Here is a 21821-nt window from a genome sequence, read left to right as displayed (position 1 = left end):
GCAAAGTTTCAAAAAAGAAAGAAGGGATCAAGGTTCTCCAACCAATAACAAAAAACATCAATTTGGCAAAAACATTCACTTCAGTCAGAAGCAATTCTAATTCTAACTTGCACTGCTCTGATAGGTGCTATGGGCTGTGTTTTAAGTCTTCTCTGGTTCATCCTGTATTATGAATACCCAAAGGATCACCCATTTATAAGCATCGGTGAGAAGGAATACATCACGTCCTCCCTCGACCAGCAGGTAGAGTGCGCATGCTCACTTTGGTATCCCCCAGATTCTGTGCCAAATGAAATGTGTTCCAGCTTGTCCACTGTGCTAAGTATTAATGGGTTCCTTTCCAGGACAGCTCAAATTCGCCATCTCTGCCCATCAAGGCTATGATTAAGTCTCCTCCACTCTGGGTCATTTCCCTCACTAATTTCGCTTTTTTCTGGACAAATAGCATCCTGAGTATGTATACACCAATGTTTATCAACTTCAGATTTCAAATTAACATAAGAGAGGTAAGTACACCTTTTGTTCATCACTTTGTGAAGGACTGCACCCACTTTTTTTTTCCTGTGACTCTAGCCCTTGTCCACCTCCATTCTGTTGAGCTGAAGTTCTTTATCTGGAGATTTCGTTGTTTCCAATTATTATGTCAACATTTCCCAGAGCAAAAGGTGTGGACACAGTATCTAGCACTCCCACAAAAATAAACACTCACTCACGTTCCCACAGATTCCCTGTCTCCCATTCACTATATGATCACCCTTCTGTATTACTTAAAGCTCAACACCATTGTTCCCTACAGGGACTGAGAACCTTCCCTGAAAGTCAATTGGCCCAGGCTCTAGCACCCTTGCCAGCTCAAACCAATCCTCCCCCCCCCACCCCACCCCCAGGGAAAGTAAAAGAGTCCTGGGTTGTGAACCCATGATTCAGGTCTTGTTCTGAAAGGGCTAGTACCTCACTGTTTATCTGACTTGGAAAATCACTGATGCCTGGAACCTTCCCCTGTATGATGCCATAATAACCAGAAAAGGCTCCTTTAAAAATGAAGTCTGATATTCCCACTTTGAGTCATTCTATGACATATTTCCAGTAACCCAACCTAGGGACCAGTGTTAACAGTGAGGCTGTGTAAGCTCTCTCTGATTCAGTTTTATCTTCCATGAGACCATGGATATGTTGCACGGATTAACAGCAACTGGTCCAGAAGAAGCATCATATACATGTTTTCAATGCTTAACATTTTCATCTCTAGCTTTTTCTCCAGGGACAGCATTTCTCATTCCCAACCCAGTTTTCCTATTTACCATCTGGTCCTTTCAGGGTCCCATGATACTAACAATAGAAAGCTAGACAGATTGTGATAACTGTTTCTGGCCTCAAAACTGTTTTTCTCTTTCTCTTGGGTAGTGTGTCCCCAGCAGTAATTCTGAGGTTGTATTGCTGATGGTTTCCTGTACGACAGTGTAAATTTTAGATAGTGAATTTCAGTGTAGGGATTACTCTACTTATACTCACTCTCACAATAACATTCCCTCCTCAGAATGGGCTGCTGTCTTCCCTTCCCCATTTGTTCGCCTGGATTTTTGCTGTCCTAGCAGGTCATATGGCAGATGTCTTCCTGTCCAAGAATATTCTCAGCCTACTCACCATCCGGAAACTCTTCACTTCTCTAGGTAAGGAACTACAAGAACATTCAAACACTTTGGGGTATCTCTCCTCCATCTTTGGGGAGTATAGAGGATGCACCTGACTCTGTTGTCTGAATCACTCTACAGGACTTCTTCTGCCTGCCATCTTCTGCCTAAGCCTGCTTTACCTGAGTTCCAGCTTCCATGCCACTATGATATTCCTGACACTTGCTAATGCAACAGGAAGCTTTACTATGGGTGGATTATTAATAAATGTTTTGGATATCGCTCCCAGGTGGGGTTTTAAAAATCTTTCTTTCTTGTATTCAAGTTCTCAAGGATGTTTTAAGATTTCAGCTATTTTGGAGTTGATGATTAGCAGGACAAAAGTTCTGAAGAAGCATCCATATAAGTCAGACATATAAACTTAAGTAATAATTATGTACCTAATGATATATGTAAATGTATGCAACTCATTTGTATTTGAAGAAGAATAACCGAATGATCAGGAGAACAAATCATAGAGTCAGACTATTGGGATTCATGAACATTTTCCTCAAGCAAATTATTTACTTCTGTATGCCAATTTCTCACCTATAAAATAGGAGAAATAAGAAAATGTTTACCTCATAAGAGGATTAAACAAGTTAATATAGTTAAGTACTAGAATAGTGCCTGGAACATAGCAAACATCTATAAGTGATAACTACTTCATTAATAATATTATTTTATGTGTTTATATATTATTACTCCTCATGAAATCCCATAAATTAGGAATATTTATTTTATAATTAGAGAACCTGAGGTTCGGATACTAAATTGTTAGCTTGAGATCTCATCACTGGCGTTGAATATTACCTAGGGTTTTTTTTTTTTTTTCTTTTTTTGTCTTTTTGCCTTTTCTAGGGCCACTCCCACAGCATATGGAGGTTCCCAGGTAGTGATCTAATCGGAGCTGTAGCCACTGGCCTATGCCATAGCCACAGCAATGCAGGATCCAAGCCGCGTCTGCGACCTACACCACAGCTCACAGCAACACCAGATCCTTAACCCACTGAGCAAGGCCAGGGATCGAACCCGCAACCTCACGGTTCCTAGTCGGATTCATTAGCCACTGAGCCACGACAGGAACTCCTTACCTAGGATTTTAATCAGGTAATCTGTTTGGCAAAAAAATTTTCCTCTTTTTACTATGTTATATCTTCTGTTAGATATATTTATTGTGACTGAAGGAAGTAGTTCTGCCATTTGCACAACTCAGTGGGTGCTGTTCATATTGTACTTTATGGGGCCAGCACTCCCTAGAGAACATAGATCAATATGGAGAGAATTCTATGAAGTTTTTTAAAGTAGTGGCCCTGGGATAGAGAGGTAAAAATCAACCAAGAATAGTCCACTTTGTCACAATTTTGTAAAGAATCTTAACCCATCAGTTCTACACTAAGTGAGTGCTAGAGTAGTGAAGACATGCATCCATTTGATTTACTCAGTTGTGAGACACTCCTTAAAAATGCCTGCAGGAAGTTCCCATTGTGGCGCAGCAGAAATGAATCCAACTGGTAACTATGAGGTTGAAGATTTGATCCCTGACCTCATTCAGTGGGCTGGGGATCCATCACTGCTATGAGCTGTGGTGTAGGTTGCAGACATGGCTCGGATCCTGAGTTGCCATAGCCGTGGCATAGGCCGGCAGCTATAGCTCCAATTCAACCCCCTAGCCTGGGAACCTCCATGTGCCACAGGTATGGCTCTAAAATGTGCAAAAAAAAAGTGCCTACAGGCATTCTGATTATTTGGAATTATATAAAAACATAAAAAGATTATTTGATGTAGAATGCAAAATGCCAACTGATCCATACGCACTCTGAAAAGCAGATAAATTTTAAACTGTATATACAAACAGATAAAAGAAATATCTGTTTTTGTGACATTTGCTGAATATTATTTTTGTGTCTGTCAAGCCCCAGTCTGAGTGAGATAATATTACTAATATAGGGTGGGTGAGGAAAAAAAAGACCAGAGAAATGAATGTATGTAAAGTTGTATGATTAAGGATGACATAGAGGGAGAGTTTATACTTACATATGTCTGCCTCCAAAGCTTATTAGATATAGACAATGCCTCACTAGTGTTATTTGCCAGTGCCTAGCCAGCAATGACTTGGAAAACATAGAACTTGGCCTGAGTTGCATCATTCCACTGGGCCTAAATTGCATGTTAGCTGGGTGCAATTTGGAAAAATCTTAGTCTCTTAAGCTAGCTCATCCTCAATACTTAGGGCATATGTGTGTTATGATGCAACCATATTGATTTCTCTTGCTTAAACTTTTAATGGGTTAGGGATGACACTTACTCCTAATGTTCCTAATCATATACTTCCCTGAATTATTAAAGAGTTCTCTTAGAGGATAAATTGTTCTTTTAGGGGAATATGATATTTGCTATAACTGAGGAATAAGGCAAAGAATTAAATTTGAGCTGAAAGAAAGTAGCAAGAAAGAAGGTCTGGAAGGAAGAGGAGGGGACACATAGATGTGGTTCTGTGAGAATACTATTTGGGAAGTGAGACTGAGTGAGAGAAGATCTGGGAATGTAGTGACCCTCTCTTTGGGGGGTAGCAAGAGTAGAAAAGCACATAGGAGTCTAAAGATGTGTTAAGAAGGCACTGTCATTCCCTTGAATTTCTTAAAGGGAGGCTCCGAAAGTTTTTTTAAATTGCCTTCAATTATTTTTGACTGATGGATGGGTCATGCACCCTTGAATTTCCCTCCATGTGGGACTGAAGTATAGAGTTCAGATATCTGAATCTTATTTAGGTTCTACTAAATCATTATTACACCAAAATATACAATCAATAAAATTGAAAGTCTTAAAGTCTATTTCAGCAGCTATTTACACTTCCAAAATGCTTTTACCATGGGCCACTGCAACTGAAGAATAAGCAATTTTAGAGCTAATTGCTGTCCAAAAAATTGCCTGCATTAAAACAATCTCAGGGTTGTTTTCATTCCCCATGTCAAATACCTCACTGTCTGAGGTTTGGGTGGCGTGAGGGATGGAGCATAAGAAGCTCTCACCTTGCTACTCTCAGATCAATGAACTGTTTTGTACTATGGATGTGTAATTGATTTTCAGAGGAATTGTTATGGTTCTCAAGACTCTTGACACTGGGGATTTTTTTGTGTGTGTCTCTAAATATGGAATGAAGGCACCTCTTTCAGTAAAAAATAGGTAAATCCTTTCCCACCATCACAGCATGCTGAAGACTTCTGAATCTGAAAAGAGAAAGTAGTCATTAAAGGTGTTATAGTTACAGAATATATAATAGGATAAATAGAAAACCACACCTAGACTTTTTATAGCAAAACTGCTAAAAAAAAAAAAAAAAAAAAGTGCTTTCTTAAAGACAGCCGTATACAAAAGGTACATTACTCTCAAAGGAGCATCAGTAATACTGATAGGTGAATTCTCAACAGAAACTATGAAAGCTAAAAGGCCAATTCCTAACAGTGAAAAAAAGGGGAAAAAATCATTACTCCCTTGTTTTCCTTTAAGAATTAAAATAATATATGTAAACATTTCAGGCAAATTGTGAGAATACACCAGCAACTGACTCCCAATGAAATAATTATTAAATGAAAATTCTTCAGGAAGAAGTAAAAAAAAAAATCACAGATGAAGCATGGAGATATAGGAACAAGTAAAGAGAGATGGAGAGAAAAAAATATTACAGTAAATCTAATAATAACTGAATTCACAAAATAAAAACAGTAATACTCCATAGGGCATAAAAACATGTAAATTAAAATATATACATGTGTGTGTAACTGGGTCACCATGCTGTACAGTAGAAAAAAATTGTATTGGGGAAATAACTATTAAAATAATAATAATTTTTAAGTAAAAATTAAAATTTAAAAATGCACAACAATAAATAGCACAAAAGATGAAAGTATAAATGTCCTAAGGTGCTTTCATTAAGGAAATTTTTAAAATATTAATTTGTATTGGACTATAATAAGTCAAGGATACATGTTTTAATCTCCATGATAACTATTGAGGGATAATAAGAATGTAAAAGAAATGATATTTTAAAAACAATGAAAAAGAAATGAAGAATGAAGTTAAAAGGAACATAAAATAGATGGGGAAAATAGAATGGTGGTAATTTTAAGTCAAATGTATCAGAAAAACATGAAATATAAAAGATCTAAAGCTTCCAAATTGTAAATAAAAGCAAAACTAAAACATAATAGATTAAAAGTAATGAAAAAGGGGAAAATGTCATGGTTTAGAGGAAACAAATCTGACTAGCATCCACAAGGACTCAGCTTCCATCCCTGGCCTCAGGGGGTTAAGGATCTGGCATTTCTGTGGCAGAGACTGGCAGCTGCAGCTCCAATTTGATCCCTAGCCTGAGAACTTCCATATGCCACAGGTTTGGCCCTAAAAAGACAAAAACCATTGGGCACGGGGCGGGGGGAGTGGGTGAAGATCAGGCAATGTAGACTTTAAGGCAAGATAACATTATGAGAGATAAAAAAAGAGTATTTTATAATTAATTCACTAGATGATATTTCTAAGCACCTGACATTCTACAAACATAAAGCAAAATTTGAAAAAAATGGTTAAACTTCCACATAGGATTGAACAGCTTGTGCATGACATACATTCCAGCTGGGTAAAACTGGAAAAGTCCAGATAAAATACCATAAGTATTCACTAAAAAGCATCAGACAGCAGCAGAAACCATTAAGACCAAAGACATCAGAAGAAGTGAGCTGCCATTCTGGAAATTGGCAAAAGCTGATATTCCAGATTTGGCCCTGGTAGCAGATTATTGCTCTATACAGAGAAATTAGCCAAGCATTTGGCAGTTGCACAGGGCTAGAGTGACAGAACTGGAAATTAAGGGAACTTAAACACAAAATTAGTTTCTCTTCTTGAGATGTTTGTTGAGTTCTGAAGTTCAATAGGTAGGGGTGAAAAAAAATCTAAGCTAAAAATCAGTAAGAAACATGGCAGAATTTCCCATACAATCTACACTAAGGAATCAAAATCTACCAGGGCCTGGAGAGACATAGTTGAGTATACTGAGCTCTCTATTTAATTCCATGGAGGGCTATACCCAACGAATGAGGGTGGGGCAGGGTACCAGAGGTAAATGGAGTCTTCTCAAAATTGAAACCTAGCCTTGGGAGTTCCCGTCGTGGCGCAGTGATTAACGAATCCAACTAGGAACCACGAGGTTACGGGTTCGGTCCCTGCCCTTGCTCAGTGGGTTAAGGATTCAGCATTGCTGTGAGCTGTGGTGTAGGTTGCAGATGCAGCTCGGATCCCGCGTTGCTGTGGCTCTGGTGTAGGCCGTTGGCTACAGCTCTGATTGGACCCCTAGCCTGGGAACCTCCATATGCCGCGGGAGCAGCCCAAGAAATAGCAAAAAGACAAAAAATAATAATAATAAAGTGAAACCTAGCCTCATCTCAGTTAATTTCCTAATTAGGTTAAAGTGATCAGTTTCCTCCCCTCCAAATCTATAAGAGGAAAGAGTAAATCTTTTCTGTCAAAACTATAATATAGGCGTTCCCGTCGTGGTGCAGTGGTTGACGAATCCGACTAGGAACCATGAGATTGCGGGTTCGGTCCCTGCCCTTGCTCAGTGGGTTAAGGATCCGGCATTGCCATGAGCTGTGCTGTAGGTTGCAGACTCGGCTCGGATCCTGCATTGCTGTGGCTGTGGCGTAGGCTGGTGGCTACAGCTCAGATTTGACCCCTAGCTGGGGAACCTCCATATGCCGTGGGAGCGGCCCAAGAAACAGCAAAAAAAAAAAAAAAAAGACAAAAAATAATATACATATATAATATATTCTAAAGTCTCTTTCTCTTTTCCCATGATGTCCAGCATTAAATAAAAATTACTAGGTATGCCAAAGGACAGGACCCTTTGATCAATGACCATAAAATGCAGTTAGAGTCCTACAACTGATACAGATATTAAACTTATCAGGAAAGAAGAACTTTGAAATACCTATGATTACTATGCCCAAGAAACCAGGGGGAAAACTGAAGAAAATAGTTGAAAAGATAAATTTGGAATCTATAAAAACAATCAAATGGAAAATATATGAAATGAAGATCTTGATAGGTTTAATGACAAATTAACCACAGAGAAGATAGATTGATAAACTAGAAAATATATCATTAACAAAATCCAAGTCAAAGCATATAGAAAATAGAAAATAAATAGCAGAAATGTGGAATTAAGTAAAAAGGCCAACAAATCTATACTTGAGTCTCAGAAGGAAAAGAGATAAAATGTGATATAAGCAATATTTTAACAGAAAACAGCCCCAAATGACTGAAAGGCAATGAAAGACATTCACACATGCACAAAGGTCTGAAATTAAATTATGATAAAATGTAAATTTAAAAAATAGATGTATATAGTTAGAATGCTGAAAACCAAAGATAAAGAGAAAAATCTTAAAAGGAGCTAGAGAGAAAAGATAGGCTAAATTTCAACTGGCAATAATAAGCCTGACATTGGACTTCTCAACAGAAACTATGAAAACCAGAAGATAATGAAATGAGCTCTATAAAATGCTGAAAAATAAACATCAACCTAGAATTTTATGCCTAGTGAAAATATTCTTCAAAAATCAAAGCAAAACCTTTTCAAACAGGCAAATAGAGAAATTGTCTTCAGCAGATCTTCACTAAAAGAAATATTAAAAGCAATTTTGAGTCAAAAAAATTATCCCTGATGAAACCTGAAAATGCCAGACAGACCGAGGAGAAATGGGGGTGGGGAGTGTGGAAAAATGCATGTAGAATTAAAAGACTTTGATATTTAAAAACAACAGAGATTATCTTGTGAGTTGAAATGCAGGAAGAAACAAAATATACTTAGGGATAAAAATACCAATAATGCAAAGAATAGGGAGATACCTAGAGTTTAAAATGTTCTTATATTCTGGCATTATAGAAAAAATAGTAAAATTACAATTCATAATACACTTAAGAGTACATGTTATAATATCAGTGCTGAAAAGAATAGTGAAATAATGTCATAGAAGGAAAATGAAATGAAAATGGATGAATCTAAATAAAAAGTGCCATGAGAAAGGGTAGATAAAATAGAAAATAGAGAGCAGATAAATATAACCACAAATATATCCGTAATTATGTTAAATTAATGTGGAGTAATATTCCAAGTAAAGTATAAAGATTGTCAAACTCATAAAAAGAAGTGCACCTCTATGCTACAAATAAAAGGCACACATTAAGCATGAGGATAGAGACAGGATGAAATAAAAGGATGAGAAAACAAATGCCAAACATGTATTAATCAAAAGAAACCTGGAATAACTATGTTAATATCAGATAAAATAGGCTTTAGTGCACAGAGCATTACTAGAAATAAAGAGTGATGCTTCATAACGGTAAAGAGAAAAATAACGGAATTCTACTTTTTTGGAACCAAATCATACAGCTCTAAATTATATTCATCATGAATTGAGAGAATTCAAAGAACTAGACAAATTTACAAAGAAGGAAGAGATTTTCACACACTTCTTTTGATAGCTTATATAAAAAAAGAGGTAGACAAAAAAAGTAAGGATATGGATGATTAAACAACAAAAATTAATAGACTTGACCTAATTGACATATGTAGAACACTGTACTCCCATTCTTTTCAGTTGCCCATGGGACAGTTTTCTGAAATTGACAATATGATGAATCATAAAGCAAGGTGCAATTAATTTTAAACGACTGAAATCGTTTGGAATATATTTTTCACCACAGTGAAGTTAAGGTTGCAATCAAAAGCAAAAGATAGATAACGCCCATTGCTTTGAAATTCATCTTTAAATTGAAGAAATCATATTTGAAATTTGAAAATACTTTAAATTACAATGAAATATGACATATCAAAGCATGTGGGATGCATTTAAAATCACTCCCAGAGAAATGTATAGCTTTACACATATGTAGTGAAAGGCAGTTAAGTCTTAAAATCAATAATCATGTTTGTATCTCAGGTAGGGAAAAAAGCAGCAAGTAAAACCCAAAGGAAGTAGATGGAAGAAATTATGACGATTAGAACAAAGAAAAAGTGTAAAACCAACAATATCAAAGTTGCTCCTTTGAAAACTGATAAAATTAATGAAATAAAGATCAAGAAAAATAAAGGGAAAATTATCAATATGGGTAATGAAGATGGGTGTATTGTGGTAAGTCTTAGCACAGAATAAAAAAGTAACAGAATGTTATAAACAACTTTACCAAAAAATCTGACAATTTAGATGAAATTGAAAAGTTTCAATTTATATCTGTGCATTGTCATTCATTTTTGTATAGATATTATGGATTTCTTAAAGGAGTTACAAATGTAATTGGACTAACAGGAGGATTAGTTTCTTCCACTCTGACTGGAATGATGCTTAGTCAGGTAAGGAACATCCAGACAAGGGTAATTATTTTTCTGGTATTAATTGCACAGGAAAAGAAGGTAACGCAGATAAAAACTGCAGAGGAAACATCAGCAAGAGGTGAGTTATGAGTTTGGGGGCCATATTATACTTGGCCAAACCAATCATTCCCTCCAAACTTACAGATGATACAATTTCTTTCTTGTTACATGTCATGTAGCTGTGCTGGTAACTCTTTAACCATTGGTTATAGGAACACATGTGGACCTCTGTGATTGTTAACAATGTATGGGGTCTTGATCAAAATAAGTCATTGACTGGGTGAATAGTAACATAAGTAACAAGATACAGTTTTGTCAAAAAGGAATGAAAAATTAGGAACAAGTAGAATTTTCAAATGACCAAAAAACAATTCTATGAAGGCTGATTTCTGTTTCTGCAGACAAAATTATCTGAAAATCTCCTCTTAAAAGTACCTGAAATGTGGGGAGTTCCCACTGTGGTGCAGGGGTTTATGAACCCGACTATATCCATGAGGTTACAGGTTCAATCCCTGGCCTCACCCTGTGGGTTAAGGATCCAGTGTTGCTGTGAGCTGTGGCATAGGTTATAGATGCAGCTCACATCCTGTGTTGCTGTGGTGTAGGCTGGCAGCTGCATCTCCAATTTGACCCTTAGCCTGAGAACTTTCGTATGCCACAAGTGTGGCAATAAAAACACAAAATGAATAAATAAATAAAACCCCTTAAAACATGGAGTTCCCTTGTAGCTTAGAGGGTTAAGGACCTGGTGTTGGTGGCATTGTCACTGCAGCAAGCAGCTCAGGTTGCTGTGTGGCATAGGTTCAGTCCATGGCCTGGGACCTTCCACATGCTGTGGGCATGGCAAAACAAAAAAACAAAACAAAAAAAAACCTGCCTTATCTGGTGCTGAAAGAAAATAACTGCTAGTCTAGAATTCTACAACCCATGAAAAGAAATCCATCATCAAAAATGAAATTTAAATTCATCCATTTCAAACAAAAATAGAAATTCATCAAAACTAGGCTAACACTGAAAGAAAAACTAAAGTTAGTTTTTTAGGGAGAAATTAAAATTATCCCAGATGGTAGATTGGAGATGCAAAAAGGAAAAGATGCAACAGAAATGACAAATATATGGATTATTCTTAAGAAATACTGTATAAATTGATAAGAAACCCTAGTTCACAAAGCTGCTTGCCTAGTGGAGGCAAAACCACTATAATCATCCAAGTAATATTTGAAAACATGTAAACATTTCTCAACCATCACATTTGTTCTGGCTTTTCTTCTTAAGTCATAACTTACCCACTAACCATTAATACTGTTTCATTATTATTTGTTAGATTAATTCATCTTTGGCCGGGATTTATTGTGGCCAGGATTGACTGATCTATTATGACTAGGTTTAGATACACCTGAATACACTTTCTCCAACACACTATATATGATTGGCTTTGCAATCTTTGCTAATATAATTTGATGAATTCTGTGCTCCAAGAATCTATGTTAAAAAATTTTTAAGTGCCTTATCAAATTTTAACAATTTCGTTAAATGCATGCCTGATGTCAAAAAAAAAAAAAAAAAGTAAGGGGACATTTCAGAGGTTAAAAATGAAGGAAGAGCTTGATTCCAGAGAAGCAAATGACTGTTAAGCCACTGGATCCCTTGGGGAAATTGCCCATCCTGGGTGATCTATAGCTTTAGTTATATTGGACAGACAGAGGGTGAGAGATAATATCCCTAAACTGCTCATAAAAGAAGACTCTGAATGAAAATGCTGGCATAAATCTATAATCACTAAGGACTGAAACCTCACACTACTACCACAAACTTGAAGTAAAACCTACGGGCTGAGAAGAAGCCGTGTGCAGGCATTTCCTCCAAATGTTCCTTATCCCATGACTTTGGCCAAAGAAAGACAATTTGTACTCACCTTAGCCAAATTTCCCATAGAGAGAAGCCTTCCACCATCATGTGCTAGAACTCAGGGTATCAGAAAGTCTGGAAACATCACTATAACCATGGAAGCTCCCTGATCAAAGAGGTAACCTCACTAGAAGAGAACTCAGGACACCAGGGTGTGTTTTCTCTCCCTGAGCTTGGAGTTCACTCAGACCTCCTGAGCTGACTTGCCCAAAAGATGGCAGGAAACATGCCTCCAGAACTGTCTGAGGTCTCTTCCCAGTGAGGAGACTTGTCCATCTCAGCCTTACTACAAAAGGAGAGGAAAAATTGAATTAAGACTCTTCCAAACATTTGATACAATAAACTAATCCTCTCAAGGGTTTGATGCTCAATGCAAACTCTACTGGATCCAAATGCCATAAGACAAGAATTGAATTTCAAATGGTCCACAGATGCCTAGTGGAAGCAAAGTTTTTTTCTATAGAAACTCATCCTAAATCCATACTCCAGAATTTACTAATGCATAAAGTTTCAGTAAATATGATTTCACAATCAGAAATCATAGAACTCCAGAAAATTTTGGAAAAAAGGCAAACCAAAATAATAAGTATTGATTTAATAAGAGTAAAAATAGAAATCAATTCCATAGTTAATAAAACAGTATAGGAGGTACACAAAATCTAAACCTGGAAACTGGAAAATATTAATAAGATAAACATTCTGGAGCAAGATAAAAGAGAGAAGGTTCAAATAAATAAAATGCAAAATGAGAAATTTTTTCAAAGACTATATAGATTAAAAGCTAAGGATATTAAAAACAACTCTATGCCAAAAACTTTGGAAAATTGGATGATCAAATGCATTTTTAAAATATATATCACTTGGAGTTCCCATCGTGGTGCAGTGGTTAACGAATCCGACTAGGAACCATGAGGTTGCAGGTTCAATCCCTGGCCTTGCTCAGTGGGTTAAGGATCCAGCCTTGCCGTGAGCTGCGGTGTGGGTTGCAGACGCAGCTCGGATCCCCCATTGCTGTGGCTCTGGTGTAGGCCAGTGGTTATGGCTCCGATTAGATCCCTAGCCTGGGAACCTCTACATGCCTTGGGAGTGGCTCAAGTAAAGGCAAAAAGACAAAAATAAATAAAATAAAAATCACTTAACAAAATTTCTCAAAAAAAATAAAGACTATGAATAGATGAATAAAAATAGAAGAAATTGAAATAGGGGTCAAACATCTCCATATCTTCCAAAAGATTAACTCAGGCCTAGACTGGATTCCAGCTGTGTTTAAAGAAAATTTTCAATGAACAGATTATTCCTGTCTTATACTATTCATGCCAGAAGTTAAAAAAAAATTTTGAGGCTAGTATAATCTTGACTCTAGAACCAGATGATAACAATAAAAGAAAAAATTTTAGGCCTGTTTTACTTATGAAGTTATAAGCAAAAGTCCTAAAGAAATTATTAGTTAGCCAAAGCCAACAATATATGAAAAAAACAATGTATTATTACCAAGCATATTTTATCCCAGTAAAGGAAAGATGGTTTAATGTAAGAAAATTTCTGGTGTAATTCATCACATAAGGTGAATGGACAAAAAAAAAAAAAAAAAAAAAAAAAAAAAAAAAAAGATTACATCAATTGTTGCAGAACATTCCAATAGCTACGCATGATTTTAAAATAAAATTCCTATTAGCACCAAGAAAGGAATGGAAATTATTTAATTTGGAAGTTCTTATATACCAAAATACATAGTTATTCTTACACAATGAAGAAACATAAGGCATTTCCCTTAAGGTGACAAATGAAAAAAGGATGCTCACACCTACTCTACAGGCTCAAGCCTATTCTACTTATCTTTTTATTTCACTTTTTAATATTGTACTAGAGCTTCTGGATATTGTTCTAAAAAATAAGAGACTTAAGAATTAGGATAGGAGTTCCCATCATGGCTCAGTGGTTAACGAGTCTGGCTAGGAACCATGAGGTTGCGGGTTTGATCCCTGGCCTTGATCAGTGGGTTAAGGATCTGACGTTGCCGTGAGCTGTGGTGTAGGTTGCAGATGCAGCTTGGATCCCATGTTGCTGTGGCTCTGATGTAGGCTGGCAGCTACTGCTCTTATTAGACCCCTAATCTGGGAACCTGCATATGACACAGGAGCAGCCCAAGAAATGGCAAAAAGACAAAAAAAAAAAAAAAAAAAAGATAAAATAAAGCTTCAATTTTTCAATGCTTCTATAATTATTTAAGAAAACCAACAAAACCAATACAATTTTAAAAATAGGAAAAGTAAACAATAATAATTTAGTAAGTTTACTGAAAAATGAAATTAATATATTTAAATCACAATACTTATGAACACTAGAAATAAATATAAATGCCATTCATTCTAGTAACAAATGTTGTAACTATTTTGGAATTAATGCAACAAAAAGATGTAAGATTATAATGGAGAAATTTTTAAATACTGACTTTATAAAATACTATTAATAATGTAACACATAGAGTTATAAATACAAACAAGATATAGCTAAAGTATAAGAAAAATAGTGTATCTAATCTTGGAAAGACTGAAGGAAATGAAAATGTTCTTTTATTTTTTTATTTTTTTTCATAATTTTTTAAATTTTCCCACTGTACAGCAAGGGGGTCAGGTTATCCTTACATGTATACATTACAATTACAGTTTTTCCCCCACCGTTTCTTCTGTTGCAACATGAGTATCTAGACATAGTTCTCAATGCTATTCAGCGGGATCTCCTTGTAAATCTATTCTAGGTTGTGTCTGATAAGCCCAAGCTCCCGATCCCTCCCACTCCCTCCCCCTCCCATCAGGCAACCACAAGTCTCTTCTCCAAGTCCATGATTTTCTTTTCTGAGGAGATGTTCATTTGTGCTGGATATTAGATTCCAGTTATAAGTGATATCACATGGTATTTGCCTTTGTCTTTCTGGCTCATTTCACTCAGGATGAGATTCTCTAGTTCCATCCATGTTGCTGCAAATGGCATGATGTCATCCTTTTTTATGGCTGAGTAGTATTCCATTGTGTATATATACCACTTCTTCCGAATCCAATCATCTGTCGATGGACATTTGGGTTGTTTCCATGTCCTGGCTATTGTGAATAGTGCTGCAATGAACACGCGGGTACACGTGTCTCTTTTAAGGAGAGCTTTGTCCGGATAGATGCCCAAGAGTGGGATTGCAGGGTCATATGGAAGTTCTATGTATAGATTTCTAAGGTATCTCCAAACTGTTCTCCATAGTGGCTGTACCAGTTTACATTCCCACCAACAGTGCAGGAGGGTTCCCTTTTCTCCACAGCCCCTCCAGCACTTGTTATTTGTGGATTTATTAATGATGGCCATTCTGACTGGTGTGAGGTGGTATCTCATGGTAGTTTTGATTTGCATTTCTCTTATAATCAGCGATGTTGAGCATTTTTTCATGTGTTTGCTGGCTATCTGTGTATCTTCTTTGGAGAAATGTCTATTCAGGTCTTTTGCCCATTTTTCCATTGATTGATTGGCTTTTTTGCTGTTGGGTTGTATAAGTTGCTTATATATTCTAGAGATTAAGCCCTTGTCAGTTGCATCATTTGAAACTATTTTCTCCCATTCTGTAAGTTGTCTTTTTGTTTTCTTTTTGGTTTCCTTTGCTGTGCAAAAGCTTTTCAGTTTGATGAGGTCCCATGGGTTTATTTTTGCTCTAATTTCTATTGCTTTGGGAGACTGCCCTGAGAAAATATTCATGATGTTGATGTCAGAGAGTGTTTTGCCTATGTTTTCTTCTAGGAGTTTGATGGTGTCCTGTCGTATATTTAAGTCTTTCAGCCATTTGGAGTTTATTTGTGTGCATGGTGTGAGGGTGTGTTCTAGTTTCATTGCTTTGCATGCAGCTGTCCAGGTTTCCCAGCAATGCTTGCTGAATAGACTTTCCTTTTCCCATTTTATGTTCTTGCCTCCCTTGTCAAAGATTAATTGACCATAGGTGTCAGGGTTAATTTCCGGATTCTCTATTCTGTTCCATTGGTCTGTCTGTCTGTTTTGATACCAGTACCACACTGTTTTGATGACTGTGGCTTTGTAGTATTTCTTGAAGTCTGGGAGAGTTATGCCTCCTGCTTGGTTTTTGTTTCTCAGGTGTTCTTTTATTTTTAAAAAATGAATCAGTTAAAGAGAGACTACAGGATTTTTCTTCAACTTTCTTTTTTAAATTGTGTATGTTAAAAAAAGGCATAAATTTACCCTCTTAACAAAGTTTAAGTGTTTTACAATATTGTATAGTTAGTATTGTTAACCATTGTTGTATAATAGATTTTAGAACTTTGTCATCTTGCATGACTGAAGCTCATACCCATTGAACAACTCCTTGTTTTCCCTCCTCCTGCACCCTCTAATTTTTTTTAATATAATGATTAGTATTACATTTTTTGGTATGGGTGTTACAACTTTAAGACACATAGTGTGGAACTTTCAACCCTGGAGAGAAGGGAAAACATGGAATTTTTAAAAAGGAAGCAAAAGCCCCTCATTGTGAAAGAAGGTAAGAAATGGGGTAGGTGGGTAGGAATATAGGTTGAAAATCAGAAAAACTGAAAGCACAAACAGATGCTAGAAATCCAAATATACCAGAACTCACAATAAATATAGATGGACTATACTCTGCAATTAAAGGACAAAGGTTAAGACTGGATTCAAAACAAAAGCCATTCATATGCTATTTATATATAAAATGCAAGCCTAAAATAAAGACATAGAAACATTGACAGTTGTAAAGAGAACATAAAAAATGAAGTAAACATTAACCAAAGAAAAATTGCATTAGGAAGAAAAAAAAGGGTTTTCTTTAAATAAAACCACTAGAAACAATTAAGAATCAGCTACTTAACTGTACTATCAGTAGCTACTGAACTATCTTATTCAAGTTTTAGCTCAGCTACTTATAAGCTGTGTGACCTGGAAACATTACTTAATCTAAGTCTCAGTGTTTCCAGCTTTAAATGTCTAAGATGACATAGAAATCTCATGAGGTTAAGGTAATTACCAAATCAGGTCATGTATGCAAGTGTTAGATGTTTATATGGTCAATGCATAACAGCTATTAGTATTTTTATTCTCTTATACTTTTAAATCAGAAATAAGTGTCTTTGCTATGTGTGCTATTGTTTAGCATTCTGAAAATGTTAGCAAACACAACTGTCAAAAAAACTAAATTACAGATAGAGACAACATAAGTGTGGAGGAAAAATATAACATCATATACAGAGAATATTATTGTCATTCTGGGGGAAAAAATCAGGTAGCATAATGTGGAAAAATCTAAAGCACAGTATCAACCAATATTGCAAAATACCTATGGGTATTTCAAAAATTGTGCCAAGTCCATATGAAGAAATCTGCACACTTACTGAGCAACATCAGTGAAATATTAGAAGGAAGAAACACATCAAGTTTCTAGGTTGGACTTCAATGTCAAATCAAAATGAATTCTATTAAAATTATCACAAACTTTATTTATCATTATATTTCTAAGCACATCTTATTTTTTCTCTCTCTCCAGTTCGTTTGCCTATTACCTATCAAATTTGGCATGTTTTAATTACAGAAATCACTACAAATATATTTAATGTCTAATTTGGCAGGAAGCATACTGTTTTATTTCTTCCATGTCTACTTTTAGTTATATTTTAAATGAAACTGATGATGATTTGGTCAAGTTCCAAAAAAAAAAAAAATGCAATTACACTCTGTTCTCATATTTACCCCCAAGTTAATCCTAGATGATTAAAAAGTGTAAATTAAGAAAAGTTACTAAAGTAAAATAGGAGTTTAATAATTATTTAAACTTTGGGCAGAATGTCCTTCAAAAGCATGGTACCAGAAACCAAAACCCAGTCATGATGCATTGTACATTTAACTACATAAAGCTTAGCCTCAGCTGATGAAAAAGGAAAGGGCAAAATGGTAAAAACAAGTCTGAAATATAACTGAAATTTAATGTCATCTCTGAATATAGATGCAGAAAATAAATTACCTATACATAGAATCCACCAACATATTAAAATATATGTGACATCATGATTAAGCCATTTTCTATGAAAGTAAAAGTGGTTCTATTAATAAAATGTATTAATAAAACTGATCATATTATAGGCTGAAAGAGAAAATGTCACCCATTTTCATAAAAAGGAAAGGGTGTCTGATAAATCTTATTCAGAAACATTGCTGTGTATGTAACACTAAGTATATTAAGTATAACACCTTATTGTACCCAAGAAACAACAAAAGTGAAAAACAACTGAAATATAAAGAAATAAGAGGAGTTTCCATGGTGGCACAGTGGTAATGAACCAGACTGGTATCCATGAAGATGTGGGTTCAATCACTGACCTTGCTCAGTGGTTTAAGGATCCAGCATTGCCAGGAGCTGTGGTGTAGGTCTCGGACGTGGCTCAGATCTGGCATTGCTGTGGCTGGTGCATAGGCCAGCAGCCTCAGCTCCAATTCAACCCCTAGCCTGGGAACGTCTCTAAAAAGAAAAAAAAAAAAAGAAAGAAATAAGGGATGCTTTTATAAATTCTATAAATCTAAATGCTGTATTGCTAACCAGCCAAGAACAGTTATGATGTAGTCAGATATTTCCTGATATGCTAACATTTATGAGATATTTCTCAATGAAAAACCATACACATTCTTGGCATTAGCACTATGTTATATACCTATAATGAAAAATTATATGTACATTGAAATAAACCAAAACATGGACAAATAGTCGTTATCTTTGTAGCGTGAAATTGTGACTTTTTTATTCCTAATGAGAGTGTTTTGCTATGTTTAAGCAACCTGAGTTGAGCCTATATTAATTTTAACATTACATTTTAAATGCTACAGAATACAACCACAAGACCAATAGTTTATAATGACTTTGCACTTTAATTTCTCAGGATTCAGAATCTTCCTGGTTTAAAATCTTCTTCCTGATGTCAGCCATTAATGTGATAAGCCAAATCCTCTACATTATATTTGCTAAAGCAGAAGTTCAGGACTGGGCTAAAGAAAGACAAAACACCTATCTCTGAAGGTAAGAAACAATCAGATTAAGGACAGATTTTGAAACTGGGATTGCAAAAGAGAGGGGATCTGAATGAAGATGGCCCCTGAGCAATCCATGTTGTTGCTGACTTGAGACAGGAGAAAATAAGGTGTGCAGATTTGGGGGAGAAGAGGGGACTGGGTAAAGTCTGAAACTTCGACATCCTGATAGAGATGGCATGCAGCCCAGGAGATGAACTGCTCTAGAATTCTGGGGAGATACTGAGATTAGAGATATAAATTTGGGAACCTGGGCCTAACATTTAAAGGTGAGGAACAGAGGGGGAGACTTGCAAGGGAAGCTGGGAAGCTTTGCCTTTGGTGAAGTGGGAAGGACAGTTGGAGAATGCAGTATTGCAGAAGAAAAGTGAAAAAGGTGGGGATGAGTATCTGTGGCAAATTCTATCACGGGGTCAAATTATATAAAGTCTGAGAATTTACTAATGGGTTTGATAAGAGGCACCCTAAGGGTGATCCTGCCTAGAATGGTTTTCAAATGAATAGCAGAGACAAAGGGTCCATTAGAGTTCAAAGGAGAATTTGGTATTGTGCCTTTCTTCTCTAAACTGTTGGTGGTAAATAAATGGTAGGAGAAATGTTTCTTTGTAGAATCAGTTCAACTAACACACAAATAGAATATCCCCATTTTGCAAACCCCAGTGAATTAAGGGACCCAGGGTCGTGCATCAGTGGCTGTTATCACAAAGAGAGATCTTATGTTTCATTCTGTTGAAAGATCACACCACCACCAAGGTCACCTTCAAACTAAAGATATCAGCAAATACAAGCTGTGGTCAAAAGACTCAGATTCTTTAACAAACGAATTACAAGGAAAAACAAAAGTGATGGAGGAGTCTCTAGATTAAAAGAAACTTAAAAGACACTAAATTTTTAAAAACTGGCAAAATGAAAGTCTGTAAGAATACACGCATGGGTGATACACCTACAAAGACATGCCCAGAAGATGTTACACTGTCAAGATAGTCATTATTGTTAGTCTTATTATAGTCAGATACATGTAACCATCACCACAGTTTCCTCGTCCTTCCAACTCTAAGCAGTCACTCCTGTCTCCATAGAATTGCCTCTCCTGGACATTTCATGTAAATGGAGTCATGTAGTTGGTCTTTCGTGATGAGCCTCTTTTACTTAGCATACTGTTTGCAAGTGTCATTCATGGTGTACCAAGTAGTACTACTCTGCCTTTGTGGCTGAGTGATGTTCGATTGTTTGGATACATCACATTTTGTTTATTTATCTTTTGATGGATATTTGGGTTGTTTCTACTTTTTAGCCATTGTCAATAGACTGTTGTAGACCTTTGTGTCCTGTTGTGTGAAAATTTTAGTTCTTTTGGGTATGTATTTAGGAGTGTAAATTTGAAATCATATGGTAATTCTGTGTTTAACTTTTTGAATATTGTGTTTTCCATGGTGGCAGCGCCATTTGGCATTCCCACCAGCAATGCATTGAGGGTTCCAATTCTCTGCATCCTTGTGTTTGTTTTTTTCTGCTTTGTTTTTGTCTTGTAACCATCCTATTGGGTTTGAAGTGGTTTTGATTTGTGTTTCTCTAATGATTAATGATGTTAAGCATCTTTTCATTGCTTATTGGTCATTTGTATATCTTCTTTGAAAAAATATTCAAGTCTTTTGTCCATTTTTGGGGGGTTATCTTTTTGTTGCTGTGTTTATATATTCTAGATTATGGAATTATCAGATATGTGATTTGCAAACAGTCTCTCCTGTTCTGAGGTTGTCTTTTTACTTTCTTGATAGAGTCCCTTGCTTTGTAAAAGTTAATATTTATATTTATGATAGTGAAAGGCCAGTCGAGTTAAAATCCCTCTCGTCCTGACTCGGAAGAGGCGACACCCCAAATCACTCACGAGAAGCGGTCTTGATGCAAACAGCAAGAGGATTTTTATTCCGAGCGCGCTGGGGCCCACAGTCGTACGCCACGCAGGGGTAGAGGACTGCGGCCCCGAGTGTGGAGTCGGGACAGCTTTTATGGGGTTCACAACAAAGCCCGCGCTTTTACAAACTAATCATTTTTAAAATATCGCAAACCAGTCAATTCAAAACTTCGAGAGCCCGCGCTTTGTGGACCAATTAATTTTAAGTTGTTCTGGAGTTACATGTTTGTGCCTGTCTCTGGGTGGGGGAGACATATTGTCACCAAGATATATTTATCAGGATTTTCAACATTTTGTGGCACGCCCGATCTTACTGGGGTCCGTTAGGCAATTGACTTCTCCTCTTTTTATCTTATGCAAGCAGGTTTACAGAAACCAAACAAGCAGTTAGGAGCAGTTTCAAGAAGTTTCAAGCATAGAGGCACATACTCAGGGGCCTGTTTTTCCCCTTCCACAAAGTTTTGTACAGAGCAGAAAGCAAGCCCTAAAACAGCAAAAAGTATGATCTTTTACCTATAGGGAACAGGGTCTGGAATTCGAGGGCATTTAGAGCTTCTTATTAACTTCCTGGGTTCTGGGAGAGTCAGGTTGCATTTTCATCCTTTCATTCCCCACTTCTTCTCTTGTTAATAGTTCTAATCTTAGAACTAGGAAGGCTAAAGGTCAGTTTCTCCTTAGCTTGGAAGGCCTTGGTACTGCTGTCTAAGTACCATGATCCGAACTGCACTCACTTGTTCTCTAACAAAGGCAACAAACCGATTAATTAAGCAAGGCCCAACTGTAAGCAACAGGAGCAGTATTACTAGGGGTCCTGTTAGAGCAG

At 36.4% G+C, this 21821-nt stretch overlaps 2 protein-coding genes across 20 annotated transcripts in view; one reads left to right on the top strand and one right to left on the bottom strand.

Annotated features, from left to right (window-relative positions):
- SLC17A1 (solute carrier family 17 member 1) overlaps nucleotides 1-21821 on the top strand; it is a 67703-nt gene that overhangs the window by 32217 nt on the left and 13665 nt on the right. For 8 of the 16 annotated variants that reach the window (XM_021098313.2, XM_021098314.2, XM_021098311.2 and 5 more), the window contains 6 exon segments: nucleotides 125-243; nucleotides 345-506; nucleotides 1538-1670; nucleotides 1773-1920; nucleotides 9987-10077; nucleotides 18936-19072. In XM_021098313.2, the coding sequence (XP_020953972.1) occupies nucleotides 125-243; nucleotides 345-506; nucleotides 1538-1670; nucleotides 1773-1920; nucleotides 9987-10077; nucleotides 18936-19070 (788 nt within the window). In that variant the 3' untranslated portion in view covers nucleotides 19071-19072. 16 annotated transcript variants of the gene reach the window in all.
- SLC17A4 (solute carrier family 17 member 4) overlaps nucleotides 4724-21821 on the bottom strand; it is a 61893-nt gene continuing 44795 nt past the window's right edge. Inside the window, exons 14-15 of one of the 4 annotated variants that reach the window (XM_084967608.1) lie at nucleotides 18382-18520; nucleotides 14578-16136 (exon numbers count right to left, since the gene is read on the bottom strand). In XM_084967608.1, the coding sequence (XP_084823734.1) occupies nucleotides 16128-16136; nucleotides 18382-18520 (148 nt within the window). In that variant the 3' untranslated portion in view covers nucleotides 14578-16127. Of the gene's footprint in view, nucleotides 4901-14577; nucleotides 16137-17971; nucleotides 18521-21821 lie in introns of those variants that run through there. The other 3 variants (XM_084967610.1, XM_084967611.1, XM_084967609.1) reach the window with 3 other exon arrangements.

Source organism: Sus scrofa, chromosome 7 (assembly GCF_054392235.1).
Source record: "Sus scrofa isolate SSC_HxYL_T2T_F1_AM1 chromosome 7, Sscrofa_HxYL_maternal_Yorkshire_Landrace_v2.0, whole genome shotgun sequence".
NCBI classification, from domain to species: Eukaryota; Metazoa; Chordata; class Mammalia; order Artiodactyla; family Suidae; genus Sus; species Sus scrofa.
The sequence above is the reverse complement of the archived record's forward strand: the minus strand, read 5'-3'. Positions and strand labels throughout refer to the sequence as shown.